Below are 24,932 nucleotides of genomic sequence, written 5' to 3' on the forward strand. Positions count from 1 at the left end.
TCCATGGATGGATTCACAAAGAGTCAGACATGACTGACTAAGCATAGCACAACATTTACATATATATATATATCTGAATCACTTTGCTATATACCTGAAACTAATAAATCATTGTAAACTACACTTCAATAAAAATGGTTAAAACAAGAAAGGGGATTTTTGAAAGGTGTGGGATCAGGGAGAACAAATGTTTGTTCACATTACGTCAGTACTATGATTATTGGGTCCAAAGCTTGGTGACAGCTTTAAGCATTTTATCCTGAGGGATTCAGATTTGAGGCTTGATGTGATTATAAGTATCCTGTAGCACAGGGGTCCCCAACCCCTAATGGGCCAGTACTGTTCAGTGGCCTGTTATGAACATGGTCACACAGCAGGAGGTAAGTGATGGGTGAGCAAGTGAAATTTCATCTGTGTTTACAGACACTCCCCATTGCTTGCATTACTGCCTGAATTCTGCCTCTTGTCAGATCAGTGGCTGAATTTAGATCCTCATAGGAGTGAAAACCCTACCGTGAACTGCATATGTGAGAGACCTCGGTTGAGCACTCCTTTGAGAATCATCTTGAAACCATCAGTGGAAATATTGTCTTTCATGAAACAGTCCCTGGAGCCAAAAAGATTGGGGACCACTGCTCTAGCAGGAAAGTATAATTAGTATTTGTTTTAGTAAAATTTGCTTGAATAAGGATTTCCTACTAAGTAAAGTTAGATTTAGGTAATGGTCCTTCAGGAATTTGTACGGTATTGGTTTTTTACATTAATTAGTTTCTCAACACTTTATCTACATAAACATCAAATTTGCATTCATTTATTAGAGCATGAAGAACTGCTCCTTAATGGACTATATTTTCACTTATTTCTTGACCCAAGTAATCAAATATGAATTTCAGAAACTTCTGCTTATTAGAAAATAATTTTTATAGAAAAATAGAAGAAACATATTTTCTATGAAAGTAGTGAATGTCATTTAAGTCAATATGGATGTAATTTACTGTCGTGAAGTATTCTAGGTATTTCTGTATTTTAAAAGAGATGGCTAGACACTGGAAACAGTTTGGTAGCTTCTGATAAAGTCAAACACCATTGGAGCCAGTAACCCCACTCCTGGGTATCTATCCTAAAGAAATAAAAACTTATGTTCATACAAAGCCTCTACATAAATGTTCATGGCAGCTTGATTTATAAATAAAAACGACCTGACCATCTGGTCATCTGGCCAGATGACCTTTAACAGGTAAATGGATAAACTGTGTAATCCATAGTATGGAATACTAGTCAGCAATAAAAAGGACTGAACTATTGTTATTTCCAGTGACTTACATGGATCTCAAGAGTATTATGCTGACTGAAAAAAAAAAAGCAATTTTAAAAGACTGAATTTATGAGTGTACGGTTGCATTTACACAACAATCTAAAAATGACAAAATTACAGTGATGAACATATCAGTGATTCTCAGGAGCTGGGATTTTTTTGGGAGGAGTGACTTTAAAGGGATAGCACCTCGAGTTTGTTTAGGGGGTGGGAAGGATCTGTATCTTGATGGTGGTGATGGTTCAGTTAACCTGTACATGTGGTAAAATTTCACTGACTGCAGGCAGAGACTGGTGAAATCTGAACAAGGTTTGCAGTTTAGTCAGTAACACATCCAATCCACTTCCTGTTTTTGGTAACTGCACTAAACTCACGTGAGATGCCATCAATGGGGGAAGCTGGCTGGAGGATAGTTGGGTGCAGAGCAACTCTCTCTACTCTTTTTGAAACTTTTAAGTAAGTCTACAATTATTTCAAAATGAAAAGTTGCAAAAAAAAAAAAAAAAAAAAAGAGGTGGGGGCCAGATCTTAGGAAGAGACTGCTGGGGAAAGGAACTGGATTTTTTGATACTAACATCTATTTTCTTCTTGGCTTGTTTCCAATGGGCACAGGACCCAGACCTCATCACATGGTTTATTTATTTCTTCCTGTTGCATTGCACGTGAGTGACACAGGGGGATAACACAGTACCATAGAAGGATGTCCTGAGCATATCTCACTCTCTTGCTCTTTTTTGTTGTTGTTCTGACTGTTTTGCTTATATGCAGTGTGACCCTTGATAAGACCATTAATCTAAGGCTCATGTTTTCATTATGTAAAATGGAAATCATCATCTTTTTCAATTTCAATGAGAAAGTCAATCGTAAAGGAAATCAACCCTGAATATTCACTGGAAGGAGTATGCTGAAGCTGAAGCTCCAATACTTTGCTACCTGATGCAAAGAGCCAACTCATTAGAATAGACCATGATGCTGAGAAAGATTAAAGGCAAAAGGAGAAGGGGACGACAGAGGATGGAATGGTTGGATGGCATCACTGACTAAATGGACATGAATTTGAGCAAATACAAGGAGATAGTGAAGGACAGAGAAGCCTGGTGTGGTGCAGTCCATGGAGTCACAAAGAGTTGAACATGACTGAGCAACTGGACAACAATGAGGGTTATATGAGATAGTTCATAAATATGATTTATACTTTAAACCATAAAATTTTATTTGTGTTCATGTAACATCAAGTAGCCCAAGTTCTAACCTCCTGTTATATTCAGCTTTAAAGGCAGATTTCTTATCTAAACACACCTCTTAAACTATTGTCTGTTTTGTAATGTGTGTGTAGGAAATAGACAATAGATAGTCCAGCAAGTTCACAGCCACCGTGGATTGGTGTGAAAGTAATCAAAAGTCAACAATGAAGCAAAGGCTCACTCATCTCTTGTTTCAAGGAAGGTGGTGAGTTGAGCATTTAATTCAATGTGGTTGTTTCTTTTGACCCAAAAGAGTGTTGAGGGGGAACTATGCACTCTTTTTTTCCTCTTATTATTATCGTTATTTTTTTAAAAAAATCTGTAAGTTTTATTTCTGACAAAACTGTGGTTCTGCAGCATTTCCAAGTTGAAGCTTTACTTATGTGTCAAAGTGAGAAGAATCAAGCAGTCCTTTGCCAGCTGTGGCCGTGGCATCAGGATCATCTCTCACGGCAGGAAAATTGCCTAGAACTCACTGGAAAGCTGCATCTCAACAGGAAGTTTGCTGATCTACAACACGTGGGCTCCTACCAACCTGCTAATAAACTCATTTTTCCTGCTCCCTCGTTATTCTTCCGTGTGTAGATTAAGTGGATTATACTGTAATTAAATTTGACTCTCCAGAGATGGTGTGTTAGAGCTGGGAGCCAGGGGAAGTCAGCTTTCTGCCCCAGCCCTGTGGCTGACTTGGGGGTTAAGCAGGGAGCACTCCCTTCATGGAGCCTCAATTTTACTGTTTCCTGTGAGAGAGAGGCAATGTCTCAGAGGGACACAGTGTTGCTTGATGAGCTCTATCTTCTAACTGAGCTCCAAATTCCGTAATAGGAACATACTCTTTGAAGAATTAAAGATGCATTTATACTGCAGTTGAGCCTCTTAATAGGGATGAAGCTTTAAAATCTAATTTTAAAAGCCGCCCACTACACAGCACATTATCCATGCTCTCAAATGCTGTACTCAGCTGTGCACGGGGCTGCTCGCTCTGTGGTATTTATTAAAAATAAAACACAAGCCCTGCAAAGATGTGCCAGGAACATCTCCACAGCCGCACACAGGGGCTGAATTGCACAACTTCCACTGGGGTGAAAGGGGCTCCTGCTGGCAAATTCCAAGCAGCACTCAGAAAACTGACCTTATAGAGACAGTAATGCCTCCTATTGATCGTAAGTCTTCAGATAACAGCTCAACGCAGCAAGGGACCATTTCTCAAAGGAAATAAATCATCTTTAATGAAATAAGTCTGCCTCACAGCCATCACCGAGTGGATGCTGCAAAGTCCTTTGCTCAGAGGCCCCCTGGGAACTGCTTCCTGGTGAGAGTTTCCAAGGGGAATGTGAGAGCTCTCATCACATTCTCCTAATTCCTGCTGCTTACAGGAAAAACACATTTTCTTTTCAGTTTGGACATTTCATGTTTCTATATAGATGGGCAGGTACATAGATGTAAGGGTAGATACACAGATGGGTCAAAAAGTCAGAGGGACAGGTTTATATTTTTCTGGATGGATAATGATTTATATATTCTGATATGAAGTTCAAACAGGCATAGACAGATGACCAAGAGACCCAAGGCCTTATATAGCCACACTTCTTGTTGCCTGATCAAAATGTTGTGTTTTTAACCTAAATATTTATCATTAGGCCCAACAGTCATCTATTGGACTTCTGCCTAGTGGCCCATCTTAGACCCTGCTTCATCTCAGGCAACTAGATGGCCTCATGTGGCCCCCACGGCCCCTGGGAGTGGCTGTCTGTCCATCACCTTCCACACTGAGCTCACTGAGCTCTGGCCACAGTGACCATGTGTCTCTGCCTGGTACAGGCCAAGCTCCCTTGGTCTCAAGAACCTTTGCATTGCTTGCTCTCCGGCCTGGAAAGACCTCTGCCCACATTGTTTCATCAATGGCTCTTGTAATACTCAGGTTGACTTGAGTGTCCACTCCTTAGAAAGACTCCCTTGGACCACTCAATCTAAAGGAACTCCTAATCTCTCTGTTTAGTTTCTTCATTGCACTCTCTGTAGCTGACACTATCTCGTTTTTCAAAAATACTTCTGCATATTATTTTTCTCTGTCCCCTGGAATATCAGCTTGACAGGAAAGAGGACACTGCCCATTTAGAGCAACATAGCATCCCTGGCATTGAGAACCACACTTGGACATAGTATAGATGTTTGGTGGGTGACTGAGCTCAAAAGCCAAGGGACCTTTCCCTCCTTTGTTCAGTCAGTCATGGTGTTCTACACCCTTCTGTCCCTGACTCCTGCCTCCATCAGCTTTGTTCTAAATCAACATAACTAGTCTCCTTCTTGCTCCAAGGGCACAGGAGCTCCTCCGCTTACAGGCAGGGATCGTGTTTTATTAATCGTTGTGTCATTTGCACCTAAGATCCTGTTTGGCACATAATAAATAAATGCTCTGTCTGTGAGTGAATTTTCTCATGTAACATTTGAAGGTACAGGATATTAGTACCATGTATCATAGTGCTCCACTCAGGTTTATTGAAGGAATGGGAAATAATCTTTATTCATTTTCTCCAGGCATATTCTCCCTATGGTCCAGTCTTATGAGCTAATCAAGCTATATGACACTCAAATTTGCACACCAGGTCAAGTGACCTATAGTATGAACAACATGTGAATGCATTTCTGAGAATGATGTCATTTACCTGGAGACGTCTCAAGTTAGGACACACCCAGGGACCTCAGGAAAGCCTTGCTCAGGAGGCCATGCAGTCATAGAAAAGGCCAATTCATCTACTTCAGAACTTAATTTCTTCTTTAGGTTGGAGAGCAGCAACAAGTAACCTGATCTAATTGAAGTAATAAGGCTAATATTTAAGGCTGATATTGATGTCATTTTGTGAAGTCTGACTTATTATTCAAAGAGTTTAGGTGACAAATGATAACATTTGTATGCAACTAATGGATATTACAAATGTAAGTTGATGACAATGGACAAGGCTGACTAAATTTAATTTAAAAACACTAATAAACAATAAGAGCAATAGTCTCACAGTTGGGTCATGTGGTACTCTGGGGAGTAGATACCTGGTTATTCTCCTGGATTCCTTGTACAGAGCTCTCAGACTTTGGGATCTCTGGCATGATAAATGCTTTTCATACAATCATCAGATGACTGTTGGCTAGGGGTCCCTATTCAGCTTCCTGCATACCAGGAAGACCTGGGACCTCCTGGGAGAGAAAGAGTTCAGTCACCAACAGCCAGTGACCAACAGACGTGCTTTTGTAGTGACAGCGCCACAGCTATCTCTAAAGCGTGGGGTTTGGTGAGCATCTGGTGAACACACAGGTTCTGGGAGGTGGGGCTCTTGAAGGGGCCCAAAATCTCCATGTTAGACAGCCCTCTGCCCCAAATAGCAACATGGGGGGCTACTGGAATCCCTAGATTGCCATCGGCCAGGCAGAGTGTGTTAGCTTGAACACCTTTCTGTGGCTGGTGTCTGAAGTTGAGCAGGGAAAGTCCAGTGAGACTAAACCCTGGATTGGCGGGGTTTCATACTAATACCAATTGTTAGTGTCAAAACTGTATCGAGTTGTTGGCTCAGCTGGTTAAATATCCACCTGCAATGCAGGTGACCCTGGTTCGATTCCTGGGTTGGGAAGATCTGCTGGAGAAGGGATAAGCTACCCACTCCAGTATTCTTGGGCATCCCTGGTGGCTCAGATGGTAAAGAATCCACCTGCAATGCGGAAGACCTGGGTTCAATCCTGGGTTGGGAACATCCCCTGGAGAAGGGAACTATTATCCACCCCAGTATTCTGGCCTGGAGAATTCCATAGACAGAGGAGCCTGGCGCACTATAGTCCACAGTGTTGCAAAGAGTCAGACATGACTGAGCAACTGTCACTTTCAAGGGTGTACGGAAAGTTGGAGAACTGGTTGATGTGAGGGGAAATCCCACAGATTTGATGTCAAAAGTGTTGTGAGTAAAAGGAGCTCATCAGGTAGGCTTATTTTTCTAGATTGAAATCCTAGTTCTTTCACCATCTTTCTAACTGTGGACAAGTTTCTCAAACCTTATCTTACTTCCTCATCTTTAAAAAGGATATTATAAAACTTCTGCAGGATTAAATGAGACAGTATTTACAGAGTTCAAGAGCAGTACCCACAGAGTAGCAAATTTCAATAAATATCAGCTATATTCACTATAGAGACTGAAACGGCTTTATATTTCTATAGTCAAGCAAGTCAAGAAAGTCTAACAATCCTCAGATGGTCCAGTTAATCCCATGGAGATGACCATATGCATGGAGTCTGGACATCCAGACACAGAAGGAGGCAGAGAAGAGTACACGGCTGACAGGAAACAACCCAAGAGAAATAGCTTTCAGTAAAGGGCAGAGATTAGAGGGGGAGAAAATGAGTGCAGCTGAAAAGAATGTCTCTTGCAATGAAAGATGGAGAGGCTGGAGAGGTAGAAAAACGGTGCCTCAATCATCAGTTTAGGGGCCAGTGGCATCCACGTGTCTCTAATATAGCTTTCCAACACATTAGCAGCTGAAGCTGCTTTCAATAAGATGAACTCGCAGATATATTAGAGTGGCCTTGGCTGTGTGGTTGATTTTAATAAAGGCTCCAATTTTGTTGTAGCTAGGGAAGACACTGGTTATTTTTTTCTCATTAAAAAAATATATACCTTTGCTATTTTCCTGTGTCAAAGGCACATATGCTCAGCTCATGGGGGACACCTCTGTGCTCTGCTTTGCCTCTTTTGTCTTCCTGTGGAAATAATACACAGAAGGAGAACTGCTAAAACAGCAATTAAAAAATCAACTTGTCTTTAGCATCAAGTACTGATCCAAGGTTAATCACAGGCTAGTCTTTTCTGCTTTCCTGAGATGACTGAAAACTACGGCCTTGTTCCATCTGTCTCTAGAAGGAGTTACCAGGGATCCAAAAAGTCATGGTTACAAGTAACTTGTTGACATTCTAACATGTCAGGCTCATTATCATAATCAAAGCAGCAGTCTTGGGTACATTTGCAATTTTCAGGCAGGTCATTAATGAAAGCTGGAAAAGGAGTGACTGTGAACTCACTCTTTGAGGTTATTTTACACATTCTTTATACGGAGGCCACTGAGTGAATGAGTTGTGTTTGACTGTAGAGAGATCAGAAAAGAAATCAAGAAGTCCAGACAAATGAGGGCAACTCATTAGTCATCCACACACACATTCAACTCTTCAAGTAGCACAGTGATTACTGGCCACAGCTGCAGACATGTTATTCCAATAGCGTCTTAGGTGAGAGATGTAAATTGGAGGCATGCTGCTGCTAAGTCACATCAGTCGTGTCCGACTCTGTGCGACCCCATAGATGGCAGCCCAACAGGCTCCCGTCCCTGGGATTCTCCAGGGGAGAAAACTGGAGTGGGTTACCATTTCCTTCTCCAGTGCATGATAGTGAAAAGTGAAAGTAAAGTCGCTCAGTTGTGTCTGACTCTTCGTGACCCCATGGACTGCAGCCTACCAGGCTCCTCCGTCCATGGGGTTTCCCAGGCAAGAGTACTGGAGTGGGGTGCCATTGCCAAATTGAAGGCACAGATATAAGAATTTTGCAATTCAAGATAAGCTTTTACCAGTTTTCAAACTCCCCAAATCAAGGAGAGATAAATCAGTTCGGTAAAGAAAGAAAGCATCTAATTTTTAAAAAATGAATAGCTGCTTTAGGTGTAGAGTTAGGTTATTTATTTGACTTTTTTCTTGTTTCTTGAGGTATGCCTGTATTGCTATGAACTTTCCTCTTAGCACTGCTTTTATAGTGTCCCACAGGTTTTGGGTTGTTGTGTTTTCATTTTCATTTGTTTCTATGCATATTTTGATTTCTTCTGTGATTTGTTGGTTATTCAGAAGCGTGTTGTTCAGCCTCCATATGTTGGAATTTTTAATAGTTTTTCTCCTGTAATTGAGATCTAATCTTAATGCATTATGGTCAGAAAAGATGCTTGGAATGATTTCGATTTTTTTGAATTTATCAAGGTTAGATTTATGGCCCAGGATGTGATCTATCCTGGAGAAGGTTCTGTGAGCACTTGAGAAAAAGGTGAAATTCATTGTTTTGGGGTGAAATGTCCTATAGATATCAATTAGGTCTAACTGGTCTATTGTATCCACCTCCCAGAAATCTGGAAATAAAAGCAAAAATAAACAAATGGGATCTAATTAAAATTAAAAGCTTCTGCACAACAAAGGAAAATATAAGCAAGGTGAAAAGACAGCCTTCTGAATGGGAGAAAATAATAGCAAATGAAGCAACTGACAAACAACTAATTTCAAAAATACACAAGCAACTTATGCAGCTCAACTCCAGAAAAATAAACAACCCAATCAAACAATGGGCCAAAGAACTACATATACATTTCCCCAAAGAAGACATACAGATGGCTAACAAACACATGAAAAGATGCTCAACATCACTCATTATTAGAGAAATGCAAATCAAGACCACAATGAGGTACCACTTCACACCAGTCAGAATGGCTGCAATCCGAAAGTCTGCAAGCAATAAATGCTGGAGAGGGTGTGGAGAAAAGGGAACCCTCTTACACTGTTGGTGGGAATGCAAACTAGTACAGCCACTATGGAGAACAGTGTGGAGATTCCTTAAAAAATTGCAAATAGAACTGCCTTATGACCCAGCAATCCCACTGCTGGGCATACACACCGAGGAAACCAGAATAGAAAGAGACACATGTACCCCAATGTTCATCGCAGCACTGTTTATAATAGCCAGGACATGGAAACAACCTAGATGTCCATCAGCAGATGAATGGATAAGAAAGCTGTGGTACATATACACAATGGAGTATTACTCAGCCGTTAAAAAGAATTCATTTGAATCAGTTCTAATGAGATGGATGAAACTGGAGCTGATTATACAGAGTGAAGTAAGCCAGAAAGAAAAACACCAATACAGTATACTAACACATATATATGGAATTTAGAAAGATGGCAATGATGACCCTGTATGCAAGACAGCAAAAGAGACACAGATGTGTAGAGCGGACTTTTGGACTCTGAGGGAGAGGGAGAGGGTGGGGGGAATTGGGAGAATGGCATTGAAACATGTATACTATCATGTAAGAAACGAATCGCCAGTCTATGTCCGATACAGGATACAGGATGCTTGGGGCTGGTGCACGGGGATGATCCAGAGAGATGATATGGGGTGGGAGGTGGGAGGGGGGTTCATGTTTGGGAACTCATGTACACCCGTGGTGGATTCATGTCAATGTATGGCAAAACCAATACAGTATTGTAAAGTAAGATACAGTAAAAATAAAAATAAAAAAAAGAATAAATTTTTCTTCCCTTTGGTTATAGATGTCTAAAAGATGTTTTTCAAACACGAGAATATAATGATTTTATGTTTTCTTAAATCAACAATATTTGGAAATGCTCTGGCTCCCACGCAGGTGTGGAGAGTGGGCAGGTCAGGAGGGAAGTTATGATTCTCTGGGAATGAGCCCGGGGGCTCCATGAACCAACCTGTGTCCAAATAGGATCTGGTCTGCAGAGCTCAGTCTTGCCCAAGGCGACAGCTGAAGGGGCTTCGCTCTGCTTCAGCTCTATTTTACAGGGTGCTCTCAGAAGGCATTCCCCACCCCGCAGGCACACAGGCCGCCAGTCTCCTCGGGGCCCTTTCTTGAATGCCCAAGCCTTCTGAAAATGTTCGGGTGTGCGGCATGTTCAGAATAACCAGATCTTACAGATATGTGGAGTCTTGAGAGAGCTTAGCTACATCGCCAAACGCACAGCAGTTATCAGCACATCTTAGTCCTTTAATCTCCCTCTTCCTGTCTTGAATCCTTCTAGGACTTGCTGTAGCACGTGATTCTGAAGATGGAGTTGTGTCACCTGTAACCCAGCCACCTTTAGGCCTGTCGGCAGTGGCCTAACAGATTCAGTGCGATGTGCTGTAGGCGTGGCTGTAGTGGGCAGAGGAGAGATGACACCTCTTTGTCCACTTAGCCCCAGCCAATTAGGTCAAGAAGGGAGATCCAGGGCTTACTTTACATTGCGATTGCTCATTTTACCCCTGACATCAATCATTTCTTATGGCCCTATTAAGCATGGCTTACAAAGGGCTTCAGGAGCCATTTGGGATATGCTGCCGCCTTCCGGCAGGTGACATTTGGTTCCTCTGTGTAGGTTACATCTTACCCACCTCATCCAAAAGAGTCACATCTGAACACGTTTCACTATTACATAGGTTCAGCTGGACCACGAATCAAATCATTACACATATATCAAATAAAAGACAGAAGTGCATAGTTACCTTAAGTGTGAGTACAAATATTGCTTTTGTTCTAGTCGGTATTCATTATATATTTATCTGCGAGGTTTTCTTCCAAAGAAGCTGATTTGGTAGAGGTAAAATAACAAATGAAGAAAAGGCCTGAAGCGGTACCTAAGCTCCGAGCACACCTACACCACGTCAAACAGAATCTGTAAAGTCACAGCTGACAGGCCTAAAGGTGGCTGAGTTACAGATGACACAACGCCATCCTCAGAACCACATGGTACACCAAGTCCCAGAAGGATTCAAGAGAGGAGGAGGAAGGTTAAAGGACCAAGATGTGCCAATGTATCTGCAGCTGAGAACAGCTATCAAAAGGCAGCAAACACGTGGGAAAGAACCAGCTCTTTAGCTTAGAGGCCAGAAATACACTGGCATTGCCTCTGGAATTGGAATAAAACCAACTTTTCAGTCAGTTCAGTTGCTCAGTTGTGTCTGACTCTTTGTGACCCCATGGACTGCAGCATGCCAGGCTTCCCTGTCATCACCAACTCCTGGGGCTTGCTCAGACTCATGTCCATGGCGTCAGTGATACCATCCAACCATCTCATCTTCTGTCATCCCCTTCTCCTCCTGCCTCCAATCTTTTCCAGCTTCAGAGTCTTTTCCAAGGAGTCAGCTCTTTGCGTCAGGTGGCCAAAGTATTGGAGTTTCAGCTTCAGTATCAGTGCTTCTAGTGAACATTCAGGACTGATTTCCTTTAGGATTGACTGGTTGGATCTCCTTGAGTCCAAGAGACTATTAAGAGTCTTTTCTAACACCTCAGTTTAAAAGCATCAATTCTTTGGTGCTCAGCTTTCTTTATAGTCCAACTCTCACATCCATACATGACTACTGGAAATAGCTTTGATTAGATGGACCTTGGTTGGCAAAGTAATGTCTCTGCTTTTTAATATGCTGTCTAGGCTGGTCATAGCTTTTCCTCCATGGAGCAAGTGTCTTTGAGTTTCATGGCTGCAGTCACCATCTGCAGTGATTTTGGAACCCCCCAAAATAAAGTCTCTCACTGTTTCCATTATTCCCCATCTATTTGCCACAAAGTGATGGCACTGGATGCCATGATCTTAATTGGATGCCATGATCTTAATTGGATGCCATGATCTTAATTTGCTGAATGTTCAGTTTTAAGCCAACTTTTTCACTCTCCTCTTCCACTTTTATCAAGAAGCTCTTTAGTTCTTCTTCCCTTTCTGCCATAAGGGTGGTGACATCGGCATATCTGAGGTTATTGTTATTTCTCCCGGCAATCTTGATTCTAGCATGTGTTTCATCCAGGCTGGCATTTCGCATGATACACTGTGCATATAAGGTAAATAAGCAGGGTGACGATATACAACCTTAATGTGCGTCTTTCCCTATTTGGAATCAGTCTGTTGTTCCCTGTCCAGTTCTAACTGTTGCTTCTTGACCTGCGTACAGATTTCTCAGGAGGCAGGTAAGATGGACAGGTATTACCAACTCTTGAAGAATTTTCCACAGTTTGTTGTGACCCCACAGTCAAAGGTTTTGGCGTAGTCAACAGAACAGAAGTAGATGTTTTTTTCTGGAAATTTCTTGTGTTTTTCATGATCCAACAGATGTGGTTCCTCTGCCTTTTCTAAATCCAGCTTGACCATCTGGAAGTTCACAGTTCACGTACTGTTGAAGCCTGGCCTGGAGAATTTAGAGCATTACTTTGCTAGTGTGTTGCTGCTGCTGCTAAGTCACTTCAGTCGTGTCTGACTCTGTGTGACCCCATAGACGGCAGCCCACCAGGCTCCCCCGCTCCTGGGATTCTCCAAGCAAGAACACTGGAGTGGGTTGCTATTTCCTTCTTCAATGCATGAAAGTGAAGAGTGAAAGTGAAGTAGCTCATTCGTGTCCAATTCTTAGTGACCCCATGGACCACAGCCTACCAGGTTCCTCCGTCCGTGGGATTTTCCAGGCAAGAGTACTGGAGTGGGGTGCTATTGCCTTCTCCATGCTAGTGTGTGAGATGAGTGCAATCATGTGGTAGTTTGAACATTCTTTGGCAATTTTTAATTGGTTTTAAAGCCTGAAACGGGACATTCCTGCAGTCAGCTGTGAAACAACTTTAGCCTATAGAAGCTGAATGAGTCCTGCTAAACTGTTTGCCTTGTGAATTGTTTTGTTTGGGTCCCTTATAGTACTGGAAGGTCTTGTGCCATAATTTCGCATCGAGCTACAGTGTTTCGTGGTGTAGCTTGAGTGGGGATTCAAAAAGAGGGGAGATCTCCAGAGAAAAACCAAGTGCCTGCATGGATGTGCCCTGGGGGCCAGGTGGGCCCCTCGGGGGCTGGGAGCTGGTGCCCAATTTCCTCTGTACTTTATCTGGCAGAAGAGGGGCATTTGGACAAACAGACTGCATTAGTGAAGGCTGAGCAAGGTGTTTTAAGGTTGATGTAGCTTAGAATTGCACTAGAGTCACTTCTGTAACTGCGATGCTTTGCAAGCAGTCACATTTCCACAGAGTCTGGTTGAATGAATGGAGACTCTTGAAATATGCAGGTGTGTGGGGAGCCCACCCGCTTCCCCATGCTCAGGACATGTGTCCAGGACGTGGACACAGCTCTGGCATGAAAGATGAAACAAAGGATTCCTCTGACAGTCCCGGTGGAAAGGGTTTCTCCACTTCCTCCTTAAGAACTGGGTGAAGAAGGTACCTAAAGATGCTCAACCATTTCTGAAACAGAATGGAAAACGCTTTGTTGATGAGGAGCTTAGCCTAAACTAGCTTGTAACTAAAACCCCTAGTTTCTCAGGTTGGAAACAGTGGAAATAAGGACCTCACCAAGAACTTTCAGCATTTGGATTTGAGTGGCTGCCAAGGAAGTAGGAAGGAGAAAAGAGCAAGGAAAGCAAATGTAACTATTGAATAACAACAACTACAACATCCACAATTACAAGAAGCTCTGGTACACAGGGTTTTACTATTCTTCCCCCAAAGGAATAAAAACATTCTATTTTTTAAAAAAATAGGTCAAATTCTTCAAAAATGTCAGTGTTGTAAAAGACAGAAAGGCTGAGGAACTGTTCTAGATAAAAGGAGACCGCAGAGACCTGATGACTAAACACCATGTGTGACCCTAGACTGCAGGGGAAAATGCTACAAGGGCATTATTGGGTCAACTGGCAAAACCAGGATACAGCCAGCAGATTGGATAAGATGTTGGACTAACATCCAATTTAAGTACAGAAGATTATGCAAACTCATAGTCTTCTTTTTGAAAATCCATACTGAAATATTTAGGGATAAAAGGCCATGATGTAGGCAGCTTAGTTGAAAAAATAATTAAAATTTGAGATACAATTGACTAAAATTTTCAATTTGATGATACACTTTAAAATATATCACTGCGAGGTGCCAGATCTTAACTCTGGAATGTTTTATAGTTTCAGGCTGGCACCCAGGTGACTGGAATCTCTTTGAAGCGACAGCAGCCAGGGAGTTGTAGAGATGTGATATTTATTCAGGGACTGTAGGGTGAGGAGCCAAATTTCAGAGGGGAAAACACTTTATCAGGTCTCATGGTTACAGTGAGTATAATGAGCCATACATGTAATTATTCTTGAGGCCTGCTCATAAGTAAGCTTTACCAGGACCGGTACACTTACACGTTTCAGCTGACCAACAGCCTGAAAGCAGTACTGCTTACACTGTACAAGAAAAATAGATCTCATACTTATGGAAATCAATGCTTCCCCTAATTCAGAGTGATGCTTGAGAACCGTGTATTTTAGCACAACTCAACTTGATGTGAGGGTTCCAGAGCCAGGCCCTCTGGGTCAGTCCCAGTGCCACCACTTGCTAGCTGTGAGACTTTTGCAACTCACTCCACCTCTCTGTGCCCCAGCCTCTTCATCTGCAAAACTCGGACAATGAAAATACCTACCTCACTGAGCTCTGAAGTGGATTAAATGAATTAGCATGCTCAAATCACAAGAGAGCCTGGCCCATGGTGAAGAATCCATGAATATTTAGCTTTTAACATAAACCAAATGTAGTAATACCAGAGGCAGAAGAAGAAAAGGATGTAGTGTCCCAAACCTGGGCGTCCAGGACTCTGATACTCACCTATGACACAGAAGGGCTTTCGAGCGAATCTCAGTCTTCCCTGCCATCCGCGGTACCGGCAGCAGCAGCCTGCAGACCAGATTCGAATGATGAACTCCAAACCAAAGACGACGATCATCACGAATTCCTGAAACATCAAACAAGGCATGTCAGGGAGAGGCATTACCGAGCAGACCAGAGCAGGAAGCTCCATGGATATTATACAGTCAGGCACTTCATCTAAAACATCTGGTTGTTAAAGTCGGAAGCTAACATTTCCTTTTCTCCAAATCAAGGTAAATCCAGAGAACATCGGAACCCCACATTGTTTTCTAGTGTGGAACACTATTCCTCTTCAAGTCTCTAATGTCTTGCAAATTTAGGAGTCAGTTTTAATTCTAAAAGTGCAGCCTGAATTACAGATTCTTCTTGCCTGGTATATGCAGTCCCTTGGTATCCCCAGGAAACTGGTTTCAGGACCCCCTGGACACCAAGATATGCGGATGCAAATCTCTTATGCAAAATGGAGTAGGGATTGCATATAATCCATGCACATCCTTGCATATACTTTGAGTCATCCCTAGATTACTTATAATACCTAATATAATCAAAAGTTTTGTTAACTGTTTCTGGCACACTGTTCACATTTTGCTTCTTGGGAATTTCTGTGTTTTTTTCCCAAGTATTTTTGGTCTACGTTTGGTTGAACCTGTGGATGTGAAACTTGGAGATAAGGAGGGCTGACTACATAGTGCAATTGCCCTTAGTTACCCAGTAACGTGAAATATTTGAAATGAAAGAGTGAACTCCAAAAATACAGTTTACAGTTTTACAGAAAGCAGATCCTCATTTTGCTACAAGGAGTGACTTAATCCCTGAGCTCTTAGCAGTTGTTCTGAGACAGAGAGGTAAATATTTAGGAGTATACAGAGTTCTTTTGTTATGATGTAAAAAATCTCCTTATAAGACAGCAAGTTTTGACAGCGTTATCATGTGTAGCACACACATCCTTTGCCAGAAATGAGATCCTAAAGCCTCTAGAGATGAAACTTGTTAATTACTAGGCTGCCCTTTGGTGAGAGCTGCCTAGAAAATAACACTTGTTCCAGCAGGAAGGCTTTGAGATTTTCTAGGAAGAGTTGTGAGTGAACCCTGGAAAAGGCCAACTAAAGAGGCTCATTAAATAGTGGGTCACAGAATGTAAACCACTGGAATTTGTTAAGAAAGTGTCTCTGGAGCAAATTTGTCATAGTTACCTTGTCATTCCTTGACTGAGGCAGGCACAGAGTTTATCAGCATTTGTTTTCCTTTAAAAATATTTCCCTTTTTTGTTTTTAAACAAGTATTGACTCAGCACTTAAAATGTATTAATAGAACAGTATTTATTAATTGAGGCTTCCCTGGTGGCTCAGGTGGTAAAGAATCCACCTGCAATGCAGGAGACCTGGGTTGGGAAGATCCTATGGAGGAGGAAATGATAATCCAGTATTCTTGCCAGGAGAACTTCACAGACAGAGGAGACTGGCAGGCTACAGTCCATGGGGTTGCTAAGAGTCAGACATGACTGAGCGAGTAACACACATACACAGTTATTAGTTGATCTTTGTTATAACTGCTTAATTATAAAAGTGATACATGCTCTTTATTAAAACCTCTAAACATCACAAAAGTGTTGAACGTAGAAAGTGAATGTCCTAATCTACTCTCCATCCTCCCGCCCCACGTCCCAAGATAAAAGCCATTATCAGATTTAGAAAAATGGCATTTTTGTTGCAAGTTTCAGGGAAATGTCTGTTTCTTCAGTTAGAGTATGTGATGATATGCTATACTTTTAAAATGCCTAGTAGAGATACAGCATTCTCTCCTTCTGTTATTTTGCACTAAGTAACCCGCAAATATTTCTCATGATGTGAGATAAATCTCCAGTATTATGGCTACTGCTTACAGTGACTTAACACTGAAAGTGAAAAGTGAAAGTGAAGTCGCTCAGTCGTGTCTGACTCTTTGCGATCCCATGGACTGTAGACCACCAGGCACCTCTGTCCATGGGATTTTCCAGGCAAGAATACTGGAGTGGGTTGCCATTTCCTTCTTCAGGAGATCTTCCTGACCCAGATATTGAACCTGGGTCCCCTGCACTGTAGGCAGATGCTTTACCTTCTGAGCCACCAGGGAAGTCCTGCCCACGGCTACATCTCCACAGATGATTTCATGCAGATAACCAAAGCATGGTCAGCACATACTCATTCATGATATGAGGGTTTTGTTTTGGTTTTCTTTGTTTTAGTTTTCAGTATATATCTAAGTGGCTTCCTTGGTGGCTCAGACTGTAAAGAATCTGCCTGCAATATAAGAGGCCTGGGTTTGATCTCTGGGTTGAGAAGATGCCCTGGAGAAGGGAATGGCTACCCACTTCTTGCCTGGAGAATTCCATGGACAGAGAAGACGGGTGGGCTACAGTCAAAGGGGTCACAGAGTCAGACATGAGCGACTAATGCTTTTTACACTATATATCTAGGTAGTTGAGTTTATTCACTCTTAAGGCGTCTGAAGTGCCATGTTAGGGAGAGCTGGGGAGGCAAGGCTTCTTTCAATCTTCCTCTATCCTCACACAGAGCCTGTTGACACCTGTCAAGTCTGTGCTTAGTGGCGAGTCTACTTTTATCCCTGTCTCCTCCTCCTAATTGAGCCAAGGAGTCTGGTGCTCTACTGGTGGGGGGTTCTATTGTCAGGGATAGCTAAGAAAACTCAAATATGGCCTGAGCAATGAGGCACTACCACATAAAGGTTTTCCTTTTCCATGGGAATAGCTGCTACCGGTAGATGTATGGTCAATATTCTTTAGAACAAAGAATATTAGAATAAAGTAACATTCTATTAGTATAGTAAGGTAGGACCTCAGTAGATCTATAGTCAATATTTTTGAGAATAAAGGCTATAGGAATAAGGTAACATTCTATTAGTATAGTAAGGTAGGCCCTCAGTAGATGTATAGCCAATATTTTTGAGAACAAAGATTACTGGATAAAAGTAATATTCTATTAGTATAGTAAGGTAGGTCCTCATTGAATCATTTCTATGTTGTATCCTGAGGCAGATACATTATAGATTTACTCAGGGCCACTTGTTCAGGAATATTGTTTACTGATTTTTTTTTTTCAAACAACATTGGGAAAAAGCCTTCATTTCCAAATAAAACAAGAGGAAGTTGTAATTGGATTTTACTACAAGGTCACAGTTTCTGCCTTGAGGAGTAAGACTGGGGTCAGAACTCTCTCCTACTAGAGCATTCCTTCGTCTTCTTTATGAGGGCCTGGTTTTAGACTTGGCAAACAGTAACCTCAAGCTCTCTGGTCACCAAGGGAGCATTAGTGAGGTGACCGTGAAACACTTTTCTTCACAACCCAGAGCTGCAGGCCATGAGAATGTTCCCTTCCAAGACTTGAACTCATTTGATTGGGAGCAAAAGCATGAAAACCATTTTGACCAGATTTTGTCTTTTGTTTCATGAAACTTCTATCTTATTTCAATTAAAAGGAACAAAGTTCTGTGGAGAAAGAGAGGGAAAGTATTATAAATCTAACCGAACTGGAAGGGAATGAAATTGGGAGAAGATCACCTTTTTTTGCCCCTTTTTCATTTCCAAGCTTTGTTGAGGTATAATTGGCAAGTAGAAATTGTGTATATTTGAGCTGTACATATACACAATGTACAAATACATGAGGTCCTAATGTATGTATACATTGTGAACTGATTACCGTAATCAAGCTAACATATCCGTCACCTCACATAGGTAATATATATATGTATTTTTTTGGTGATAGTGAGAACACTTAAAATTTAATCTCTTAGCAAATTTCTAGTACACACTAAAACTACTGTTACCTTCAGTTAGCAGGCTGTTCATTAGGTCTCTAGAACTAATTCATCCTGCATGGCTGACAGTTGGTGCCCTTGCTCTAGTGTATGTCTTTCCCCCCATCCTCTAGTTACTGGTAGTTACTCTCCTCTGTTTCTTGAGTTCAACTTTTTAGATTCCACATATAGGTGAGATCATGCAGTACTTGTGTTTCTGTGTCAGACTTATTTCATTTATCATAATGTCCTCCAACTTCACGTTACTGCAAATTACTTTTTTTTAAGACTGACTAATATTCTTATTTGTTTCTGCCAATGTATCTATCTGTCTATGTCACATCTTCTTGGTCTATTTGTTCACTGATGGACACTGAGGTTGCTTCCATACCTTGGCTACTGTGAATAGTGCTGCAATGAACACATGGGTGTGAATATCTCTTTGAGATCATGACTTTATTTCTGCTGGATTATATGGTAGTTCTAGATTTAATTTTCAGAGAAATCTCCACACTGTTTCCCTCAATTTACATTCCAACCAGTAAGGTAGGACGGTCCCCTTTTTTCTTCATCTTCATTCGCACTTGTTCTTTTATGTCTTTTTGGTAATAGCCTTTCTAACATATGTGAGGTGATATCTCATTGTGGTTTTGATTTGCATTTCTGATGATTAGTGATGTTAAACATCTTTTCGTATACCTGTTTGGTCATTTGTATGTTTTCTTTTGAGAAATGCCTATCCAGGTCCTTTGCTCATTTTTAAATCAGGTTATTTAACTAAGTTTTGTTATTGAATTATGAAAGGTCCTTTATATTTGGATATTAACTTCTTATCAGATATTTGGTGTGCAAGGTCTTCTCCCATCTCAAAGGCTGTGTCTTCACTCTGTTGATGGTTTCCCTTTATGCACAGAAGATTTTTAGTTAGATGCAATCCCGCCTGTTTTGTCTTTGTTATTTGTGATTTTGGAGTTATATCAAGAAAACCATAAGACAAATACTGTATGATATCACTTACATATGGAATCTAAAAAATTAAAATAATCAGTGAATACCACAATAAAGAAGCTGACTTACAAATACAGAGAACTAACTAATGGTTATCAGTTGGGAGAGGGGAAACAGGAGGGATAAATGAGGGGAAGTAAGAGGCACAAGCTACTATGTATAAAATAAATAAGCTACATGGATATATGGTATAGGTACAACATAGGAAATAAGCTGATATTTTATAATAACTATAAATGGAATACAACCTTTAATAATTGTGAATCATGTTGTACACCTAAATTTTATATAATATTGTATATTAACTATATCTTGATAAAAAAAAAACAAAAAACACATTGCCCAAACTAATGTCAAGATGCTCCTTCCCCATGTTTCCTTTTAATAGTGTTATACTTTCAGTTCAGTTCAGGCACTTAGCTATGTTTGACTCTGCCACCCCATGGACTGCAGCACACCAGGCTTCCCTGTCCATCACCAGCTCCCGGAGCTTGTTTAAACTCTTGTCCATCGAGTCAGTGATGCGATCCAACCATCTCATCCTCTGTCGCCCCCTTCTCCTACTGCCATCAATCTTTCCCAGCATCAGGGTCTTTTCCAATGTGTTATATCTTTGCATCAGGTGGCCAAAGTATTGGAGTTTCAGCTTCAGCATCAGTCCTTCCAATGAAAACCCAGGACTGATCTCCTTTAGGATGGACTGGTTGGATCTCCTTGCAGTCCAAAGGACTCTCAAGAGTCTTCTCCAACACCACAGTTCAACACTATCAATTTTTTGGTGCTCAGCTTTCTTTATAGTCCAACTCTCACATCCATACATGACTACTGGAAAAACTATAGCTTTGACAAAATGGACCTTTTTTTGGCAAAGTAATGTCTCTACTTTTTAATATGCTGTCTAGGTTGGTCATAGCTTTTCTTCCAAGGAGCAAGCGTCTTTGAATTTCATGGCTGCAGTCACCATCTGCAGTGATTTTGGAGCCCAAGAAAATAAAGTCAGCCACTGTTTCCATTGTTTCCCCATCTATGTGCCATGAAGTGATGGGACTGGATGCCATGATCTTAGCTTTTTGAATGTTGAGTTTTAAGCCAGCTTTTTCACTCTCCTCTTTCACTTTCATCAAGAGGCTCTTTAGTTCCTCTTCATTTTCTGCCATAAGGGTGGTGTCATCTGCATATCTGAGGTTATTGATATTTCTCCCAGAAATCATGAGTATACTTTCAGGCCTTACTTTTAAGTCTTTCATCCATTTTGAGTTAATTTTTGTACACTGTGGGGGATAAGGGTCCAATTTCATTCTTCTAAGTGTGGATATCCAATTTTCTCACTCATGATAAAAACTCTCAGTAAGTTAGAACTAGAAGTTTACGCTCTCAATTTGATAAATGTCATCTACAAAACCATTAGAGTTAATGTCATACTTAATGATGAAAGAGTGAAAGCTTTTCTCCAAAAATCAAGAACAAGGAAAGATGTTAGTTTCATCACCCTTATTCAACATAATTGCATAGTATAGTCACTGCAATAAGGCAAGTAAAAGAAATAAAAGGCATGCAAATTGGAAAGGCAGGCATAAAAAGTCTATATTTGCAGATGCATGATTATCTAAGGGGAAAACCACAAGGAACTTATCAAAAATCTCTTAGAACTAATCAGTGAATTCAGAAAGGTTGTGAGTTATAAGATCAACATATAAAATACAAACACATTTCTGCATACTAAAAAAAAAAAAAAGATATGGGAAGCAATATTTAATGAGGTGGATGAAACTGGAGCCGATTATACACGGTGAAGTAAGCCAGAAAGAAAAACACCAATACAGTATACTAACACATATATATGGAATTTAGAAAGATGGTAATGATAACCCTGTATGCAAGACAGCAAAAGAGACGCAGATGTACAGAACAGACTTTTTGACTCTGTGGGAGAGGGAGAGGGCGGGATGGTTTGGAAGAATGGCATTGAAACATGTATAATATCATATAAGAAATGAATCGACAGTCTAGGTTTGATGCAGGATACAGGATGCTTGGGGTTGGTGCACTGGGATAACCCAGAGGGATGGTACGGGGAGGGAGGTGGGAGGGGGTTCAGGAGTGGGAACTTATGTACACCCGTGGTGGATGCATGTTGATGTGTGGCAAAACCAACACAGTATTGTAAAGCAAAAAAAAAAATAAATAAATAAATAAAATAATAAAAAAAGAAAAAATAAATAAAAGCACAATATTATTTATGACCATTCCAAAGGAAATGAAATGCTTAGCTATTCATTTAACAAAATCTGTACAGGATATGCATACTGAAAATTACAAAATGTTGATAAAAGAAATTAGAGAAAACCTAAGTAAATGGAAATACCATGTTCATGAATTAGAAGGTGCAACATGATAAAGATAGCAACTTCTCCCAAACTGATTTGTAGTTTTAATGAAATTCTTATCAAAATCTCAGCAACTATTTTTTGTAGATGTAAAGAAACTTATTCTAAAGTTTATATGGAAAGGTACAGACTCTAAAATAGCTTCCAAAAAAAAAAAAAAGAAAGAAAAGAAAAGAAAACTCCCAAGAAAGAGAAAAAAGTGGGAAGAATTACTTTATCTGATATGAAAAACCTCTATGTAGCTCCAGAAATCCAGACTGTGTGGTCTTGGCAGAGTGACAGACACACAGAGAATGATGGAACACAAAAGAGAACCTAGAAATGTATTCAGACAAATATGCTCAATTGATTATTTGACAAAGATACAAAAGTAGTTCAACAGAGGAAGAAATAGTCCTTTCAGTAATCAGTGCTGGGGCAATCTGACCTTCAAATGCAATGAAATGAACCTCTATATCTCACACTTAATACAAAAATTGATCCAAAATGGATTATGGGCTTAACTGTTAAAACCACAAAACTTTTAGAAACAAAACATAAGAGAAACTATTTAGGATTTAAGCTAAGAAAAGAGTTCACAGACTTAACACCAAAAGCATAAGGAAAAATTGATAAATTAGACTTGTTCAAAAGTACAGGATGAAAAGACAAGCTATAGAAACACACACACACACACACACACACACAGAATATTTGATGAAGGACCAGTATTGAGAAAATATAAAAACTCTCAAGAGTTAACACCCATCCTTCTGAAACTCTTCCAAAAATCGTAGAGGAAGGAGCTCTCCCAAGTTCATTCTATGAGGCCACAATCATCCAGACACCAAAGTGAAACAAAGACATCACACACACACACACACACACACACACACACACACACACACACACACAAATTACATGCCAATATATCACTGATGAACATAGATGTAAAAACCATCAACAAAATACTAGTAAACTGAATCCAACAACACATTAAAAGGATCATGCATCACAATCAACTGGGATTTATTCCTGGCATGTGAAGGTTCTTCAATATATGCTAATCAATGTGATACACCATATTAACGAACTGAAGAATAAAAAGCATATGATCATCTCAGTAGATGAAGGAAAAACTTTTGACAAAATCTAACACTCGTTTATAAATAAAAACTATTCAGAAAGTGGGCATTGAGGGAACCTACTTTAACATAATAGAGGTCATATATGACAAACTCACAGCAAACATCATTCTCAATGGTGAAAAACTGAAAGCATTTTTTCTAAGATCAGGAACAAGACAAGGATGCCCACTCTTGCCACTACTATTCAACATAGTTTTGGAAGTCCTATCCACAGCAATCAGAAAGGAAAGAAATAAAAGGAATTCAAATTGGAAAAGAAGAAGTAAAATTGTCACTGTTTGCAGATGGCATAATACTACACATAGAAAACCCTAAAGATGCTACCAGAAAACTAATAAAGCTTATCAGTGAATTTGGTAAAGTTGCAGGATACAAAATTAATACACAGAAGTCACTTATATTCCTATGCACTAGTAGTGAAAGAGGAGAAAGGGAAATTAAGAAAATAATCCAATTTACCATTGCCTCAAAAAGAATAAAATACATAGCAATAAACCTACCTAAGGAAGCAAAAGACCTGTACTCAGAAAACATAGGATGCTGATGAAAGAAATCAAAGATGACAGAAACAGATGGAGAGATATACCATGTTCTTGGATTGGAAGAATCAATATTGTCAAAATGATTATACCACCCAAAGCAATTTACAGATTCAATTCAATCCCTATCAACTTACCAATGGTATTTTTCACAGAACAAGAACAAAATTTTTAAAAATTTGTTTGGAAACACAGAAGACCACAAATAGCCAAAGCAATCTTAAGAAAGAAAAATGAAGCTGGAGGAATCAGGTTCCCTGACTTCAGACCATACTACAACACTACAGTAATCAAAACACATACATAAACATAGAAACATATAGAAATACATATGAAAAGAGAAATATAGATCAGTAGAATAGGATAGAAAGTCCAGAGATACACCCACAAATAAACTGATCTATGGAGAAGGAAATGGCAACCCATTCCAGTGTTCTTGCCCGGAGAATCCCATGGATGGGGCAGCCTAGTGGGCTTCCGTCTCTGGGGTCACACAGAGTCGGACACGACTGAAGCGACTTAGCAGCAGCATGGTCATCTAATCTATTATGACAAAGGAGGCAAAAATATACAACGGAGAAAATGACAGTCTTTTCAATAAAGGATGCTGGGACAGCTACAAGTAAAAGAATGAAATTAGAACATTCTCTAACACCAAATTAAAATAACCTAAAAATGGGTTAAAGATGTAAATGTAACTCTTAGAGGAAAACATAGGCAGAACATTCCTTGACTTAAATTGTAGCAAGATCTTTTTTGATCCATCTCCTAGAGTAATGAAAATAAAAACAAAAATAAACAAATGGGACCAAGTTAAAGTCTTTTGCACAGCTAAACTGAAACTGAAACTGAAGTCGCTAGCTAGGGAAACCATAAATAAAATGAAAGACAATCCATAGAACAAGAGAAAATATTTGCAAACGAGTAACTGACAAAAGATTAATTTCCAAACAATGCAAACAGTTCACAGAGCTCAAAATTAACAAAAACAACAACTACTCAATCAAACAATGGGTGGAAGATCTAGAGATTTCTCCAAAGATGACATACAAAGATGTTTTAAAAGCACAAGAAAACATGCTCAG

The 24,932-nt window shown here is 40.2% G+C and overlaps 1 protein-coding gene across 2 annotated transcripts in view; it reads right to left on the reverse strand.

Moving 5' to 3' along the window:
* KCNQ5 (potassium voltage-gated channel subfamily Q member 5) overlaps positions 1 to 24,932 on the reverse strand; it is a 629,123-nt gene that overhangs the window by 155,880 nt on the left and 448,311 nt on the right. For both annotated transcript variants that reach the window (XM_052651428.1, XM_052651427.1), the window contains exon 3: positions 14,953 to 15,079. In XM_052651428.1, the coding sequence (XP_052507388.1) occupies positions 14,953 to 15,079 (127 nt within the window). The remainder of the gene's footprint in view (positions 1 to 14,952; positions 15,080 to 24,932) is intronic.

Source organism: Budorcas taxicolor, chromosome 14 (assembly GCF_023091745.1).
Source record: "Budorcas taxicolor isolate Tak-1 chromosome 14, Takin1.1, whole genome shotgun sequence".
Taxonomy (NCBI): domain Eukaryota; kingdom Metazoa; phylum Chordata; class Mammalia; order Artiodactyla; family Bovidae; genus Budorcas; species Budorcas taxicolor.